The sequence below is a fragment of the Taeniopygia guttata genome, chromosome 8 (genome assembly GCF_048771995.1).
Source record: "Taeniopygia guttata chromosome 8, bTaeGut7.mat, whole genome shotgun sequence".
In the NCBI taxonomy this organism is placed as follows: domain Eukaryota; kingdom Metazoa; phylum Chordata; class Aves; order Passeriformes; family Estrildidae; genus Taeniopygia; species Taeniopygia guttata.
In genome coordinates, this window is record NC_133033.1 from 30,005,751 (window position 1) to 30,024,783 (window position 19,033).

Consider the following 19,033-nt stretch of genomic DNA (forward strand, 5'->3'; position numbering starts at 1 on the left):
TCTCACCGCCAGGGCCCGCCCCGCTTCCCATCACCCAGATAAGAAACGTCGTTAGCATCAATTAACATGCCCATGGCGTTTTATTACTCAGAAACAAAGGTCGCGTTTTCTTCCGAGAGAAGTTTCTCGGTTGGATGAACGAACAACTGCTGGTGGAATACTCCAGATGGATGGTGATGTCGGTACTGCATAGCCGGGTTTCAGAGAGGTGATGGTGCCTGGTGCAGAATCCCGTGTTGTCAGCTCCCCGAGGCAGTCTTGGTGCACTGGTCAGGCCTCCCGTGAGGGCTGTGCTTCAGGAGAACTTCCCTGCCTGAGGTGGGGGGCCAAGGAAGCCTCCTGCCTGCTTGGTGGCAGCCCGGGAAGGAGCAAGGCCGAGCATCTTCTGAATGTTCTGCAAGAACAACAGCACAGAGCACGTCAGAGTGTGGCAAGGGAAACAAAGGGGAAGAAATCCCAACTCTGCTCACAGGAAAAAACCTCTTGACATCAGTCCAACCCCCCCACAAGGCAGGGTCACCTGGAGCAGTTGACAGAGGAATACATCCAGGTGGGTTTGGAATGTTTCCAGAGAGGGAGACCTGACACCCTCCCTGGGCAGCCTTTCCCTGTGCTCTGCCACCTTCATTGTAAAGAATTTCTTCCTCATGTTGAGGTGGAACTTCTCGTTGTTGAGTTCATGGCCACTGCTCCTCATCCTGTTGCTGGGCACCACTGAAGAGCTTTGGCATCGTGCTCTTGAAACCCACCTTTGAAATATTTATATGATATGGTTCCCTCTCAGTCTTCTCTTTGGACTAAACAGGCCCAGCTCCTGCAGTCTCTCCTCTTTAGAGATTTTCCAGACCTCAAATCATCATTGTGGCCTCTGCTGGACTCTCTCCAGCAGCACAGGTAAAACCTCCCCACTTGTTTCAACAGATTCATGTTCTCACCCACAGAGTCTTAACCCATCTGGCTACTGTATATTGAACCTCTCTCCTTAAATATTCAAACAGCTCAGCATGGAGCCAGACAAGAATGGCTGGGCCATTCTTCCCCACCTCAACAAAAGCCTCTGAACACCAAATCCATACTTTGGATGAGGATTCTTTCCCATTTCCAGCTATACACCCCACAGTCAGCTGTCTTTACACACACTATTTACATAAAATACCACTGCAGTTTAACTGCAGTGCAGGTTCCCAGTGCCTGTCACGGGCAGACCCTGCAGCCCTCGGTTTTCCCAAATTCCAGAAAGCACTGCTGGTGGTGGCCATGAGAGCTGGAGTCTCCTAATGCAGCTGGAATGTGGGACAGCAGCATGGCAACCAGAGTGTGTGCCAAGTGCAAGTCAGGAGCTTAGTCCCAGAATTAACATGAATGCCAGTGCTGCACACAGAACAATGGGGTGCTGGAGACATGCAGGATAACAGGACATATGGAGCAAACCCCAAAACCTGACTATTGGGATGACCTCATCTGCATCTGAGCAGGGTGTTTCAGTGGAAAACAACAAACAGGGGAAGAGCTAATTAGCAGAGCTAGGCATAAGCAAAAAAAAAAAAAATCACAGTAAAATATTTAAATTTGAATGTTTTTTCTTGATTTTTGTGAAATTTCTTTTAAATTTCACAACAGTGTAACTACAAAGAGCCCTCAGTTCTTTCAGATTCATCCTTCACTGTAAGGAACTCCAGCTCAAGATGCTGCTCCTGCAGTGCTGGCAAAACAGGGACATCTGAGATGCAGGGGAAAGAAGAAAACAGCTGTGGCCTCCTCACCACGAGTGCTGGCTATCAAAGACAACAAAAGGAGGAAGGATTCTCTTCAAATCTGAGTGTCCTCTCCAAAATAACTGTCAGGATAGGTCAGACAGCAAGGTCACAGAGCTCTTGAACTTTTTTTATCATGGAAAGAGAATAAACTGAGAAAAAGGGGGGGAAATAAGAGGGGAAAATGGGGGGGGGGATGGGGCTGATAGTTTTGCAATTCCACAGGAGCTAAAATAAAATAAAATCAAGATTCATTTCAGCTAGAGATTATGAAAAGCAAGGCTTCAACCCACACACAAGGAACATCACGTTTAGTGAATTAGTGAATCACATCACGTTTAGTCCGTGGCATACATAAACCAGCCACTGGTTGATGTTCAGCAACCGAGTATGTACGGGAGCATTAACTCCTTGCTGTGGTTCCTCATAGTGTTTCTTGGATCAAGGCAGGGACAGGAAGGAACAGTCAAGGGATAGAGCAAGCACACCAGAGGGTGCTGCAGAGCCAGCAGCCAGCAGGACCGGTGTCCTGTCCGCTTCCTAGCAGCTCACCCGCGGAGCAGAGATGTAGCAGGGATCCATGGAACCAAGGAAGCATGCACTGCCTCCTCCCATTCCCTCTAGCAGGGAGAAAGATGCTAAAGTGTATTCCAACTGCTTGAAGAGGAAGGGAGATGACAGTCTGTCTGTCTTTCTGAATTCCAGATTACAGACACCATCCAGCATTACCCTTCCATACAGACTCCCCCTGCTCTGGAAGGCAGAAAGCATCACACACTAGTTCCAAAGCACGTTTTGCTGGACAGCAGTCCTGAAATCTACACCTGGACACACCAAAGATGGGGCAAAGTCCAGTAGAAACCTTGTCCCATCTGCTGTGGGCTATGTTGGACAAGGAAGTCTGTAGAGTCTACTTCCAACACAAGCACAACCATCACCCTCAGGAGCAGGGAGGGAAGAGTAGTATTTAGGGATCCAAATCCCTCACCTGAGCTCTTCTGATCTTTCCTCAAACGACTGCAGGAAGCACAGGAGCTGCTCCTGCTGCGGTCTGCAAACCCAGAAGGGACCTCAGACAAGGTAGCAAGTGGCTCCCTGCCCTAAGACCCCGCTCTGTGGGAAAGCACAGTGCTGGCAGCAGAGATAATTTCTGGCTCCCCTTCCCACTGGGAATACATTTCGGTGAGAAGCAGCCTAATGTACAGTTCAGATGCGTGTGAAAAGGAAGTGAGGAGCAGCAAACACCCCAGGAACAGCAGCATATCCCTCTTCCCTAACAGCACAGGTGAAGGCTGGGAGCTCAGAACCACGAGCAGCGACAGAGGATGTAACCCTGACACTGCACCTCCCACCCAGCCCAGCAGCAGACTTTCCCAGCTGAAAACCCAACAGCTCAAGGACCCTTGGAAGGCCTCTCCCAGCAACCCTCCTCTCTCCAAACAGGAAGGCAGGAGGAACTAGGGGACAGGATTTACGTGCCAGGGAGAGCTGGGAACAGCGCAAAGGAAGTTACTCACTGCGAGGTGACTATTTTGGGAGATGCTGGCCAGGTCACAGGCAGCAAAGCTTCCCAGTCAGTGTTTGAAGAGTTTATCACCCCCACATGAAGAGAGTCCCTGATGCTGCTCCTGCCTGTCCCACTAATGTCACTTTAATCACCGCCCAGGCAGCCTCCCACCCCCGCAGACTCCCCTGCATTTCCCACCAGGTTGCTGTTTTTCCCACATACCCGAGTTCCTGCTCTACCTCTGAGCTCCACAGGAACATCTCTCTTCCCTGTCTTCAACGGTTTCACAGGCAGCTCTGGGATTTAAGGAAAGACCGAGGGACTATGGTCTCCTTGGTTTGTTCACAACCTTTTCCCTGATTTTTGGTACATCTCCACTCCTCCTCTTCTGTCAGCAGCATCAAGCCAGACACCAACTCCCACAGCACTTGTCCTCCCCTGGGCCAGCACCTGTTTGAAGCCAACCTGGCAAGACTTCCCCTTCTGCATAATGAAATACAAAGTCTCACAAAGCCTTCCCCTCCAAGGTCACCGAAAGAACGAAGTGCAAGTCTCTGGCACCATTTTAAGCCCTTAATTACTTTCTTGTCCTCTCCCCCAGCTTGTCACAGCTCTGAAGTCCTCTTCCCAATGCTGTTATCACCTAGGTTCTTTCAAATAGCAATAAAGCCAAGAGCAGGATGCCAGCAGCAATCACAGCTTCAGTTCTGACCTCTTGTGCAAACTAAGGTGTCCCTGCCCTTCCATTGAGCAGCAAGGAGGAAGAAGCTGAGCTGCCTGACAGCTGGAGAAGTGCAGGAATCGTTAACCATGATCACGTAGATAAGGCAGCACTATGAAGACTGCAGTCTCACACCCTTCTCCAAAGCAATAAACTCACTCTCCTCCTCCAGAGGGACATCATAAGGAACTCTGAAGCACAAGGGCAATTTTTTCCCAGACGTTTTATGGAAAGCTCAACCCACTGCAAAGAGCTTGGTATTTCTGACCCTCAGTTTATGGTGCCCACCAATTTCACCATATAAAACATCAGGAAATACCCAGCGTTAGAATTAACCACAGGAATTATATTTTTGGACAAAACAAATGAGGGATTTTTCAGCAAGAGTTCCCCACTCAACCCAACGGGTGCAGAAGAATCTTGCTGGTGGTGCTATTTAGTTTCCTGCCATAATCTGCAACACTGAAAAGAAAGGACTTCCCATGTAACAGGTAACACAGAGCAGCACCAGCCAAGATTGCCTGAAGGAACAGCATCACACCACAGCATCCCAGAATTCTGGAAGGTGATCTTCAGAGCTCAGTATGTCAGTGCTTTCAAAGCAGCAAACCTTCTCTAGCCACTGGGAAGTGAAAGTTTGTCTTGCAGCAAAAAGAGTGAGAAGTCCCTGCCTGACCTTTGGTGAAGCTGAGCCTGCTTGGAGTGAGTGGTGCCCAGATGAACCCCCAGATGTTCCTTTCAGCATAAATGTCTACAATTCATTATCTGCTTTTGCACAGGACCAGATTGGGATCCATTTCAGCACAAACACCCAGTAGAAAGGTCTCTGGGGAATTCAATCCACCAGCATGCACTTTGTGACTAAAGGAACTCTCTTATGGAGCTGCTCCATCAAGCTCAGCCCAGCTCCTGGCATTACACACCACCTCCCTTTGCTGATCTGCTTTAAGCCTAAGTCCCTTAGTCTAAGTTTCCTTGGCACCTCTGAGGAAAAGCAACAAGGGGGTTAAGGAGAAAAGCAGCAAGAATTCAGGAAGTGAATCAAAGAAAAGGGAAATATGAATACAGAAAGAAGGTAATTTGCAGCTAGTTGCACCAGCATTCATCCAGACTATATTAACCTATCCCCAGCACCCTGTGGGGAAAGTGGAAAACAAAATAGACTTCTTGTTGCACTGAGAAGGCCCTCTTGTCCTCACCAGTTATTCTGCCACTTGAGCTGCCACTGAACCTTCCTGAACAGGTCCTTTATCCTCATCCTCTTCCAAAAGGTGGGACTATGGAGCTCTGTGGAGCCTACTCTTAGCTTACCATACCAGACCCCCTCTCTGTGCCACATCCCTAACACCGGGAGACATTTGACACCAAAGGCACAGTTCTTAAGACTCTAAAATCAGACAGCCAGCAAAAATAGGAAGGACAAACCCAAAAAAGCAGCTTTAATTCTTTCATCACTTTTCTGACAACTTTATGGAACAATGAAACTTTTATAGAGCTGCAAGCCACCTAGAAAGTTTCCCCTAAAGAAGCTGCTGTTTGTAAAGATGCACATATTGCTGTAAAAGTCATCATTACTAAGGAGTAGGATTTAGATCAGCTTCTGATGGAGACAATCTCTCAGTATGGCAATCCACAAAGTCATCACACAAGTCAGGAATCCATTTCTGCCAACTCTGTCCCAGAGCCCTGGTGCAAGTCTCCAGCCAAGTGTTCCAGGCCCATTCAGGACAGTGACTGTTTTAACGATCCCAACCTAGAATTGCTTTGAATATGAGGCACAGGAATGAAACCAAACACAGAAACCACAAACAGATCCAAAATTACATGTGCACTACTCCTCTTCCGGAATGGAGATATGCTTTCCCTGCTCCAGGGAAAGTGTACTCACCTGTCTGATTGACATGGTGCAGAGAATGTAGAGGAAGATGAAGGAGCAGTCAGTGTAATCCTCACCCAGGAGGTTGCGGTGGGAGAGACCTTGGATGTATGAGAGGGGGATAAATGGAAGCTTTGCCACCACTCGGCCATCAAATCTGGAAAAGAGAGCACTGCATCACCACTGGAGACAGCAGAAGAGCTTTTGGATATGGAAAGAACAACTGAGCATCTTCAACAGGCCACCAGAGCAGGCAAGGCTGAAAGGCCTTGCTGCCTTCTCCAGCCCCTCTCCACACACTACACCAAGGAGGATAAAGACATCTCTCTCTCCAAGCCCTCCACAGGGCAGGATTCCTTCAGGAACAGTTTTACCACAATGAAAGTGTTTCCTAGTGATTTAAGTGATCAACTGGACAAACTGCTGGTTCATGAAATCTTGGTGTTTTGCAGTTGTCTGGTGCATTTTATTTCCAAGTCAGATTTAGCAGATCACTTCCCAGAACACAGTCAGCACTTCAATATAAGATGAATGACTATCACCCGGCTATACTGCAGTTCCTGCAACAAGACAGACCCTTTGCTTCAAGCAAAACAGCATTTTTTAAACCAGAGCATAAATCAAAGACACCTTTTCCTCCTCTGCAGCAGCTGTGCTCCTCAGGTTGCACAAGAGAGCCATCAAGGAACAGTTCACAGCCCCAGTCTGTCTGCATTAGCTGTGGAGATGAAGGCAGTGCAGAGGCAGGATGATACCGCATATCCCGAGCGGCATGTCCTGCTCCTGGAATCCCTCCAGGCCCACATTCCAGGGCATCAGGCAGAGTGTGAATTTTGGCCAGTTAGCAAAGATTTCTCCCAAGCCAGACCAGTCAACCCAATCTTTTGATGTAGATGTGTATGATGCCTCATCAGCATGTGCATATTTGGATGTTATTTTCTCTGCATGTGCTGATTTTCGAACAGGTGTTTCTTGTTTCAAGAGATCCTAAACGAGCTTTCTTTCCTGTGGAGATGCATTCACACAGCCACGGCTCAAACACACGCCAACTTTGTTTACATCTCACAGGCAGCTTGGCAAAAGAGCTCAGAACGGATGTTTATCTCCCTGGAACATCCCCCAGTGGCTTAAAATTCTGCGTTATTCCTGCTGTGAAAATGACAAGTACTTCAGCAGTAGCACCCTGAGGTACCTGCTTTTAATTCCAGCAGGTTTTCACAGTCATTAAGAGGTACTGGAATACACAACTCTTAGAGTAAGGCAGGGGAGTGATTGCATGAAAAAGTTCCTGGCAAGAGAAAATTGAGACACACAGAAGGTAATTTCTGCCCCAGGTGAAATCCCTGCTGGCTTGGAGGCCACTGCTGCTGCAGATCTCACTGCCGAAATGAACCTTGTAAGCCACCACAGTCACTCAGCTGTTTGTCTTGGGCACAGCATTCTGCTCTTTGGGTTTAAACCAGCCTTGCTGACACTTCCACATCCTTCCAGGTCCAACCTGCTGCCCCAGTACCGCTGAAACTCCAGGAATGGCAGCAGGAAATCATCTTGGTGATTTCCAGTTTGGCTAAGGGGGCACTTGGCAATGGTGAGATGCTCAGACAGAGTAGCAGCATCTGCAAAGTACCTGTCCAAAGGGTGCTGCTTCCACACAATTCCTGCTCCCTTTTCCCCACAAGCCATGAACTCACTGAAGAACAGGAAAAGCAGCAAACGTGGTCACAGCCATTGCAGGTGTCAGCCACCCTTTTCCTCCTTTTCCTCCCACACCCACAAGTGCCTCCATGGATACTCCTGGACACTCCTGCTGCTCAGATTGCCTCTAAAGAAAGAGGCAGTTAAATAAAAGATATGCCCAAAGGCTGACATCAATTCTCTGCTCAGTAGCATGGTCTCTGTGGACAGGAGTCCTCAAATGAGGAACAAGACAAATAAACTTGGTAGAAGTTTATTGGTTTCTTCTACCTTTTTTTAATATCTATGGAAGAAGTAACCATATAGAATTTAACCCAAATCAACCCCTTCCTAAAGTTTTTAACAAACTTACAGTTCTGTAGTACTTGTTAGTCACAGAATACTCAGAGCAACTGCCTCTTCCCCCTCTAGGAAAATGGGCACAGAGGGGTAAAGCATTTTTAGTTTGTTTTTCAGTCTGCTTTAGAGGCAGGTGCTGGTGTTTGTACTGTACCCAAAGAGCAAGGCAAGCACCTGGAGGTCTCAAGTGCAACCCTACAAATGCCCCCTCAGACCCCTCACTGCACCTCCAGCCCTGCTCAGGGCTGCAGTGAAATGAGACATCACTGACTCAAGATTGCACCCAAATTTTAAAATCCTCCAGTGCTGGGCTGCTTTGCTCTGCTCAGAGTGCTGAAGTCTGACTAAGCTGAATAAATAAAGGATCCACACAGTGGCACTTCTGTTATTATGTTACCCCATGTTTGCAATTTATCCACCCACAGATCTCCAGTAAAATAACATTTGATTGTATCCTGAGAAATGCCAGCACAGAAGCCAAAGGCTTTGGTGCCCAAGAATATAAATTCCTGTTTGCAGGGCAAAGATATTGCCCAGATATCAAGCAGCCTCCTAAAATATTCATGTCATCTTCAGATTTAACAGCCAACAGTTCATATTTCAAGTGAATCAAGTTTTAAAAGCCAAGCACAGCCTTTCAGATTTGCATATCTGAAACAAAGCTGTCTATAACTGTGCAAACCAGTCTGGGGTATCTTGTCTGGTTTTTGTTTTGTTTTTTTTTTAACTACACCCATCTCAGGTCACTTTTAAAACAAGTGAGATGTGGAGCCCATGCCTGGACCTGTTTATATCTGGACTCCGATTACCTCAAGTAGGGCAACAACAAACTCTGCAATTACAGCTCATTTCTAAGGGCAAGGGAGCTGACCCACTTTTGTTTGCAAGAGCATTCTTTGATCACACCATTACAGCAAAGCCAAAGCAGCTGAAGACTGAAGATGTTTGCCTGACATGCACCAAACTTGCCTTAATCAGGATGTTCCCATGCAGAAAAGATATTAAGGCTGTGTCTAGACTGAATGCAATTTGTTCAGTTTGGCTGTGCTCAGTACTCAATGTTCCCTCTTGAGCAGAAAGTGTATGTGATGACCAAACCACCTCATCTTCAGATGAAACATGGATCCATTTATTAATCTGTGTTTCTTGGCCGGACAATGTCACTCTTGACACTTCAAGTGATGAAGGGAAGGTGGAAAATATGTTCACCATAAAAATTTCAGAAAAAAAAACTGCAGGAAGCTGATACTTACATGGAGTTGAACATTCCCATCAAGGCAGTGAAGCAGAAGCCAATGGCAAACATGGATTTCATTCGAACCTGCAAGCAGAAAGGTCAGAGAGATTTCAAATAACAGGCCCAACCTTTAAAAACAGGTTTTGTACAGAACACTGAAAACAACAGAGAAAAAAGGAGACAGAGGGATTATTAAAGTGACTGCAGAAGTCCCCAAGAGACTGGGCACAAAGGCAGCCACTGATGGGAAGTGCTGCTTCAGGGAGACAAAACCAGAAAGTGCTCAAGAATTTTCCTGTCACCTTGCACAGGCTGATTTTATTTTTCCTTAAGCCTATAAAACCCACCAGGGGGATTCCCAGGGGACTCCCAGCAAGGGGTCATTACAATGACCAAAGTTATAGGAAGCCACAAAAATTAATTCTACATTGAAAAAACGTAATGGAGACTGATAAAGATGAAAATAGCTAAGGTTTGGCATGAGATGAGGCAGTACCTCTGTGGCTCAAACTAAAATCTCTAGTTATTAGAGAAAATCTAGAAGGACCTTTCCAGAGTAAAAGCAGCTTTGTCTGCCAATTGAACAAAGTCTTTTTGTTGGAAAACTAACTGAAATCTCCAGCAGTTGGAAATTGGCTTTAAATTTTCATACCATTGACAAGTCCCTGTTGTTATTCTTCAGTTTCTCTTCTTGTCTCTCTGGAAAGACAAAAACAACAATTATAATCAGTTATGTCAACCTAGAAACCAGAGTGTTTTCATTTCCAGGAAAACTTAACCTCTTTGGCTCTCCAAACAAATAACACTTCCAAAATCAACTCCAGCTCTTTTTGCCAGACAGTAGAAAGTGCAAAACTGTACCTAGCCAACTGCTTCTCCCTACAGCAACATGCAGCAAGTCAGGCACAAAGAGAGGAGGCGCCTGGAATCACACATTCAGCACTTTTGAAAGAAATGCACCCAACGTCAGATTTGCTAACTCAACCAACTCACACAGGAGCATGAGCACTGCTGCCAGGAAACAAAAACAGTGCCCCTCTACCACAGTTCCCAAAGGGAGCAGTGATCAATTTGCTGCACACCATCATAAATACGTTGAATAAGTAAGGATTTCCTTCTGGGGGTCTCCAAAGGGAAAACCATGCACAGAGCTGGGAGCTTCACCTCAGCAATGCCAAAATCCTGTTGGTCTTTTAGTAATGAATTTTGCACTCTTCTCACACCTAGGAGATTCTCCAAAGAGGAAAGATCCTACCTGAAATTCAGTAATGAGTGTATTACTGTGCTTTGCAGGAAATATTATGGAAATTTAGTCTGTCCTTAAATCACCACAGATTTAAGGACACAAACTTCAGTGGTTCCCATGCTGGATAGCCCTTGGCAGACCTTCTGCATCCTCCCCTCTTCACTCACTCTGTTCTTTGGATATTCCTTCATTATCCACTTTCCTGTCCCATGTCCCCATCATGCCTTGTGCTCCTCTCAGACCGAGGATCCAGAGGGGCAGCCGGGCTGGGAAGCAACAGCCCACTGAAGTAAGGATGTGGATAATGAAGGAATATCCAAGGAACAGAGTGAGTGAAGAGGGGAGGATGCAGAAGGTCTGCCAAGGGCAATCCAGCATGGGAACCACTGAAGTTTAAGTACTATTGGCCCACAGCTCAGAAACTCCAAAATTCTCTCCTAAGCCCCTGCTAAGCACAGGGACTCACAGTGTTATGAAAATTAACAGCCACACCTCTACCCAACTCCTTAGAACCCTCTTTGCTATCTCCACTTGCTCCTAGCTACAAACCATCCCCTCTGGCAGGAACCTTTCAGACACCTGTTTCCTGAGCAAGGTGAAAAGCTGTGTCCTGGGACATTTCAGCAACCACAAGCCAGCTCTTCAGGAATCACATTTGGCACAAATACTTGTTTTTTCCCCTCTGTTGCATAACTGACCATCTATTCAGGTGGGCTAAAGGTTACATGGAGGAAAGAACACAGCTCTGATTGCCCAATATACCTGACCTGTCTCTCACCTATTTCTACAGATTCAAAATGAACACCTTCTGGGTGATCTACCAACTTATATAAATGGTCTATTCCTCTCCAGATCACAATAAACAGCCTATTAAGCACTTTGCTGGGTAATTTACAGTTGGGTAAAAGCACAGAGAAAGAGGACCAGGTTAACAAGCAGCTCCCTGGAGTCCAAAATCATCCTACTTTGCTCATTGGAACACAAACCATGAGGACACAGGGAGAGAGATTCGCCAGGACTAGGGATTTTTATTTTGGTTTAGTTTTGCTGTCCATCCAGCCCTCGTGTGGACTCCTGGGGATGTCACTGTCTTTTCTTCCAGAAGCACATGGACACTGAAAGCAGTAGCAAGGTTTAAGCTAACAAATCATCCCTTTAAACTGAAATGACAGAAGGCTACACCAATGCTAAAGGTGTCCTGTTCCAGCAGTGCCCAAGGTGATTTAGACACAATGTGACAATTGGTTCATTTTACAGTTAAAAAGAAAGGTTTTTAAGTAGGAAACACCAAATTAAGCCTTCCCAAGCTACTTTCCCCCTTCCTCCTTGTGCACAGGCATGATTCATCCCTTATGAAACCAAGTAGTATCATCCACACTCCTCCTGTCATATTCTGTGTGCAGAACAGATGGCAACTGAGGCAGGTCTGTACCATAGCTGTTACTTATCCAGAAAGCCTCAGCTCAATATTTACTTTTTGTTAACTAAAATGGTAGAACTTGGAAGAACTCCAGCACAAGTAGATTTGCTGTGACAACAATGCCCTATCTTACAGAATGATTTGATATCCAGTAAGTTACAGAGATCAGAGATTTCAACTTAACAGCTGTGAATCATTTTCTGGAAGCCCAGTGTGACATTTGGGGTCTGATTTTTCAGGAACACAAAAAATTCATCGTTGCCTGAACACAAATGAAATACCCAAGTTATGCAGCACTTGTTAAAAAAAAAGAAAAAAAATCAGTGTCAGAATCTTAGACTTGGCCAGCAAGTATCACAGCAAACAAAATCAGTGGTCGTTTCCCAAGTTCTGATCTTTGTCCCTTTGTGCTTTGTTTTCCATCTGCAAAACAAGATTATTTCAGTGTATAAAAATTGGTGGAGCATCTGAAGTCCTCAGATTCTACTGTTTATTGGTTTAGTCCAAGCACAAGTCAAATATTGCCTGCTAGGAACACAGCTTGGATGGTGCCCTGCAAAAGAGTCATTGTCACACTTTATTTAATGTAATCTGCTGTTGTTGCATATGGTCATTTTCAAAGTTGCCTTATCCACCAAGGAATGTTCATCCCACACAGGGGTTAGTCAAGATTAAGAACTGAAATGCACAAGAGGAAGCATTTTGGCTCCTGTCCCTTCAGGAATCTAAGGACAACAGGTTTTCTACCTAGGAAGAGCTGTTTGAAGATGTGTTTATAATTCCCAAGCTTTGTACAGATCAAATGACTAATCCAGCTACCTGGTGTTACAGAGGAATGAGGAAACCAACTCCCAGGAGCTCTCAAAAGTGTTCCTGCCACGATCTCTGTAATAACTTAACTGAGCTCTGCTGCACGTTGCAAGTCCTGCAGACAGCAGATCCTCCTAAAACCTTTAAACATTTCTTTACCTTGGTCTTGCTTAGTTCAGTACTAAAAAGTTACCCTAACCCTGAAAGAATTCAGCTTACTGACAATGAAAAAGATTGGAAAAGTAAACCACTGCCTAAAATTGAGCTAAACTGATTTATCAAGATGGAAATTAATCTAAGCATGGTTACAGTTAACATTAACATCTTCAGCTCTAAAGTGTACAAATGAAGGGGGGAAAAAAAAATCACAATTTGAGTCCTACAGCTACAGCAAGGTGCCATGCACTGCAACAAAGAGCTTTGACAGCTGAAGTTAGTAACAGCCGTAGGTATCAAGGCTAAAATGGGAGTAAAAGTCAGGGAGCTCAGCAAGAGGTGCTGCTCCTCCCAGTGATCCACCCACTGGATCAAAACCATCAGGAGGCTGGGTATCCCCTGCCTTGGAAGAGTAAGGCAGATGAATAAGTAGCCTTGAAAAGAAGGAAAGGATAATCACTTCCATCACTCAACTTTCCACCATTCTTGAGGTGTCAGTCTTACCTATCTTCTTTTTCTGCTGTCGGCCTGCTGACTCAGTTATGGTTTCCTTCTTCTTTTCCACTGCAAAATGAAAAGATACTCCATCATTTCTGCAGTGATACCACCACACCTTTTCCAAACACCAAGCAAAACATCTTATTTCTCTGCAGAACAAGGGCACAAAAAGCAGCTAAGTTGGACTAAGAACATGTTCAGAATCATTAAGTTATCAACTACCTAATCACTTAAAAACTATAATTAAAAAAATTCAAAACCCTGGATAAGATACGAACATTTAAATGGTTAATTTTTAACTCTGTCAAGAGCCCATGGCACTGTGGACTGAGCAGTCTGGGGACAATTTTGGCTCAATCTCCCCTTGCTGGTTTGTCATTAGTATCAGACAGTACTTTTGATTCAGCAAGTGGAATGAAAAGAGCTTTGTGGCAAGCTCTGCTCCTGATTATCTGCAGTGGGAAGCAGAATACAGGAAAGTCAGTGTTCTCCTACATCCCTTCTTCACAGGCAGGCATTCTCAGGGGAAATGCTGTCCAAGCAGGCAGCCACAGCCTCTCCATTCTTCAATTCATTAGCACTGAAGCATTTCCAATATTTTAAAGCAAAAGCCTAAGGCCAAAGGTACTAAAACCCCACATCAGACATGCCCTGAGCACCAACCACCACTGCAGCAAAGCAGGCCAGCAGAGCCAGCACAGGCAAATGGGAGTACAGCAAATGTGCTGCTCAGCTGCAAAGGAGGTTCTGGGACAGCAAAAAGGGCTTTTCCAGGAAGCAAGAGACATTTTCATTCAAGAATAGAGCAAATGTGCTGCTCAGCTGCAAAGGAGGTTCTGGGACAGCAAAAAGGGCTTTTCCAGGAAGCAAGAGACATTTTCATTCAAGACCTATAACAAGAGTACTCCAGGAAGCAAGGATGAGGAAGCATGACCATGGTCTAACAACCTTTTTTACTTTAAATTCTCTGTATTTATGCAAACTGCGTGTACCATATCCACTCTACCAACAAAGAGCCTGGGCTCACTGTCAGCTCACAGATACCTGAGTGCTGGGGCTGCTCTCCCTCGTGGAGTACCAGCTCAGCACAGCCCTGATTTCACAGCCCAGGGGAAATGAAGCCAGCCAACCTCCCAAGCCACACCAGGATTTGTAGAGCTGCCTTACGAAGTGCCTCTGAGTCACTCACAACTGCTCAGAAAATCACATCAGCCCAGACAAGTCACCTCAACATCATCCCTCCGTGGCAACGGAGTGAGAAACAATTGCTCTTCCCAAGGAACAAGAGGATCTCTGGTGGGCAGGGAGGAGAACAGGGAGCTTGTGTCCCTAGGGAATACTGGAGAGAGGTGTCAGGTGACACAGTGCACCCAGGGCTCACAGAATGCTGTCTCCATAACCTTCCCTATGCCAAATCCAGCTGGGAAACCCCAGCAGCCCATCCCTGCCCTGGTGCACATAACCCCAGAGCCCCAGCTTGAAACTCTAGACAGTGCTTTTAAGGCTTATGCCAAGCCCCAGGAACTCTCAGCCCCAATTCCTTCAAGAAGTATCCACGTGAACAAATCAGAAATTCCTGGGACAGCCTTCAGCCTTGTACATTTAGCCCCACATTCCCCCAGAACCATCCCTGCAGCAGCCTCAGCCAGGCTGAGCCTCTCCCGAGGAAGGCGAGGACAGGAAGAGATGAAATTAAGGAGTAACAATGTCTGCTCAAGCACACTACCCAGCCCCTTTGTTTTTGCAAATCCTAAGGATCTGCTAGGGCTCTCACGGGAGAGCTTAAAGGTCTCAAATGTGTTTTTTCCTGTTTCAGATGTGTTAGATAACAGTTGAAAGGTGTGGCTCAAGTGGTCCACTTGGCAAGTGGTAAGCCCTCAGGTCAGCCAGCTGTCTTCAGCGCAAGAGGAGAAGGGAAAAAAGCAAAGCTGAATTTTTACTGACTCCTTATTCAGCTTTACCTTTTTTTATTGTTGTTGGGGGGTGGAGAATCAAACAAGGAGATCAGAAACTACTTGAGACACATGAACCCTTCATCACTCCCTTCACAGATGAAAACCTAGACACCAGGAGAGCTATAAAAGCAAACAGCATCAAACTCTTTCAGCAGTCATTAAGCCCTAGAGATTAACTCTGCTAACTGCTTTTGGAATTGAACAGCACAAGCACAAGAGGACACTAAGCTTGCAGCTGGGTTTCAACTCCTCAAAGTTGCTCTTCTGGGGCTAATTCCATCCCACACACAGGACCAGTGGGATTCAAGAGAGGCAGGCAGAGATGCAATCCCCATCTGCTCCTGCTGTGGTGACAAAAGCCCCAGAAGAAGGTGGGAGCTGTGACACAAACACGACTACACTTCAACTCCCCGGTTTAAACTGCCCAGGGGAAGGCTGCAATGAGCAATATGTGATAATATTGTTCTCTCGTGCATTACAGAGCACTGCCACCATAATGAGATATTTGTAAGGTAAAACCTGCTCTGTTTTGGCCCCAGCTGTTGAGTGCTGTCTCTCACTGCTGTAACTTGGGTAAGGTGTACACAGCTGAGGTCAAAAGGTCAGAATTTCTCATCTGCAGCTTGGCTTCTGATACAGACAGGTCCATGTAAACACTCCAGGCTCCCTCCTGTTTACCATTTCTCTCAAAATTTCATGCAGATCTTCTGACTGCTCACCCTCAGCTCCCTTCCCTTCTCCCCTCCCAGACCTCCTCTCTGTGAAATTAACTTATTTCCTAATATTTCCTAACCTATTTGCTTGCAGTTCACATCAGGCTAATTTGGTTTTCCATCAGCTGATTGCTCAGACCTTTCTATGATGGCTTTGTCTTTACTCACCCCCCACCATCAATCACCACATTTAATCTTTACATAAAATGCTTTTTCCTCGTGGTAATCATCATTCAAGCCTAACTCTTTCTTTCTACACACCTCAAATTCTCCTCTGCACCCCTGCAAGGCAAAAATTGCATCTTTGAACGTATTTCAGACATTTATTTCAGACAGTGGCTGCTGATGGGCAGAAAAAAAAGATGCCAGCACCAATCTCTTACTCCCTGCTGTCCTCCACTGACAGGAGGGGCAATTTACACAAGGCAAAAGGTCTTTGGCTGAGCTTCTTCCAGCAGGAGAGCAAAATTAAGGACAGAAATAAGCCCCTGGTGAGTACTTACATTTCTTGCTCTGCTTTTCCACTTCAGCCTTTAACCTCTTGTATTTGTCTGTCCGATAGACCAGCACCCAAGTTATACCTGAAACAAACACTCAGCCAGCAAGGAGGGGAGGAGAAAGCTCCTGCAGGAATGCTGCTAGCAGGGAGCAGATCCACGTGCAGGAATTAAACTTTGTGTCTACAAAACCCCCTTGTGACCCAGGCAAAGGAGCATAAAGCACCAGCAAAATGTGCCACCCCCTCCCCTCAAATCTCCATGCCAAGTTCCATGTGAAGTGGAACAGGAAAATAAACCATGAAACGAGCTGTAGGTGTAAAGCTGAAACAAGTTTTTAATTTTTACTTGTACTGATAAACCTGTTTTGCAGGTATGGGATGAAGATTTGGGGACAGGGGGTATAAGGGGGATTTAAGGATACAGCACAACACCAGAAACGGGACCTGTGGCTCGTGACTACCCCAAAAGGCACCCCAAAGCAGTTCCTTAAAAAGCTGCTCCCATTTCAACCTCTGAAATACAAAACCCCTTCCCAGCAGCTTCAACCACCACCACTGCAAGGCCAAGCGATTCCTTCGCATCCTTCCCACAACAGCTACGGGGGAAACCACTCCCTCCCCCCCTCCTGCAGGGAACAACCCCGTTCCCAGCGCTCCACACCACACTCAGCGCTGGCCGGGGCCCATTCCCCGCTGTGCTCTCCGTGAGGAGCCCCAGCTGACCCCGAGCCGCCTTCCACGGCCTCCCTCGCCAACGCCGCCCCTGCCCCGCTGCCGGGAGCGCCCCGCCCGGCTCACCCTCGGCCAGCAGCGCGGTGCAGACGGAGATGAAGACGATGAGGAGGGTGTCGGCGAACATGGTGCTCATGGTGGTGCCGCCGCCGCCCCCGGTAACACCGCCGCGCACCCGGAAGTGCGCTCGCCACCCGGAAGTGCCTGCCCCGTTGCCTAGCAACACCCGGAAGCGACCGCTGCACTTCCCGCTGGCGCCGCCGGCCGCGCGAGAAGGGCGAGGGGCGGGGAAAGCGCGGCGGGCGCTGCTGTGATTGGGCGACGCGGCTGTCAATCTGCGCGCGCGGCCCCGCCCCCCGCGGCTGAGGGAGCCGCGGTGTCATGGCGGGGGTGAAAAATGCATATTTTATCATTGGCTTTTCGCAAGTGTTACAATGAATATTGTATGTGTAATGTTAGAAAGTTGTGCTGTATTAATTCTCTTACGTATTGTGTTAAGTGTAGTTTTAGGTTTCAACATAATGTTATAATAGAGACTATGTATGTGGGGTTTTTTTTTTTAGGAATGAGATACTCGCTTCGAGGAACACCTAAATCTTCCAAAGGAGAGGAATTTATGACTTCTTATCAGACGAAACTAATTTCTTCAGGCCTTGCTCAGACTCAAAGACACCAGGGGATTAAAGGAAACAGTTGACATACAACAGACAGAGTTTCTTGTTTAGAATAGAATGTATTCATAACCATGAAAGATATATGAATATGCAACAAGTGTATTGTTTTAAGGGTGATTTCTTTGTTCACAAGACATGCTTTGACTTAGTGTCAGAGAGCATCCGGACATCTGTAATTCTTTGCTTTTTATTGTCTTGTAATTGTCCTAACTCGAAACTTTATTACTCTAATTGTATTATTATTTTTATAACCATTTTATTATTATTAAACTTTAAAAATTTTGAAAACCAAGTGATTGGCATTTTTCACACCCACGCAGCGCTCCTGGAGGGCTCACACATTCCGGGAGGCTGGAAAACACCTCAGCCACCATCCCCAGTCCGACCCACCGCAGCATTCCTGGTCTGTCCTTAAACACCTTCAGGGATGGGGACTCCATGGGTACCTCCCCGTTCCAATGTCTAATCACCCTTTCTGTGAAGAAGTTGATCCTAATGTCCGAGTGTGAAAAACACCAATCACTTGGTTTTAAAAATTTTAAAAGTTTAATAATAATAAAATGGTTATAAAAGTAGTAATACAATTAGAATAATAAAGTTTAGAGTTAGGACAATTACAAGACAATAAAAAGCAAAGAATTACAGATGTCCGGATTCTCTTGGACACTAAGTCAAAGCATGACTTGTGAACAAAGGAATCACCCTTAAAACAATACACTTGTTGCATATTCATACATCCTTTATGGTTATGCATACATTCTATTCTAAACAAGAAACTCTGTCTGTTGTATGTCAATTCCTCTCCTTTGGAAGATTTAGGTGTTCCTCAAAGCGAGTATCTCATCCCTAAAAAAAAACTTCCCCACATACATAGTCTCTATTTTAACATTATGTTGGAACCTAAAACTACACTTAACACAATACGTAAGAGAATGAATACAGCATGACTTTCTAACATTACACATATAATATTCATTGTAAAATCTGCGAAAAGCCAATCATAAAATATGCATTTTTCACACCGAGCTAAGCCTCCCCTGCTGCAGTTTGACGCTGGGTGGGTGTCTGCCCTCCCTGCACCAAGTGAAGATGCACCAAGGTGTTTGCTCTAAAAAGGTTGGTTTGGAGAGGTGGAATGAGATGATCTTTAATGTCCCTTTAACCCAAACCGTTCTAGGATTCTGTGATTCTGTGAATACCC

At 46.0% G+C, this 19,033-nt stretch overlaps 1 protein-coding gene across 1 annotated transcript; it reads right to left on the reverse strand.

Moving 5' to 3' along the window:
* Nucleotides 1–61: 61 nt before the first annotated feature.
* On the reverse strand, nucleotides 62–17,383 carry TMCO1 (transmembrane and coiled-coil domains 1). The gene is made up of 7 exons (XM_030279659.4): nucleotides 17,225–17,383; nucleotides 16,431–16,508; nucleotides 13,266–13,325; nucleotides 9,782–9,828; nucleotides 9,146–9,213; nucleotides 5,871–6,015; nucleotides 62–394 (listed from the first exon to the last, which is right to left on the reverse strand). Exons 1-7 carry the CDS (start codon nucleotides 17,292–17,294, stop codon nucleotides 296–298), a joined length of 567 nt encoding a protein of 188 aa, XP_030135519.1. The 5' UTR covers nucleotides 17,295–17,383; the 3' UTR covers nucleotides 62–295.
* Nucleotides 17,384–19,033: the final 1,650 nt, after the last annotated feature.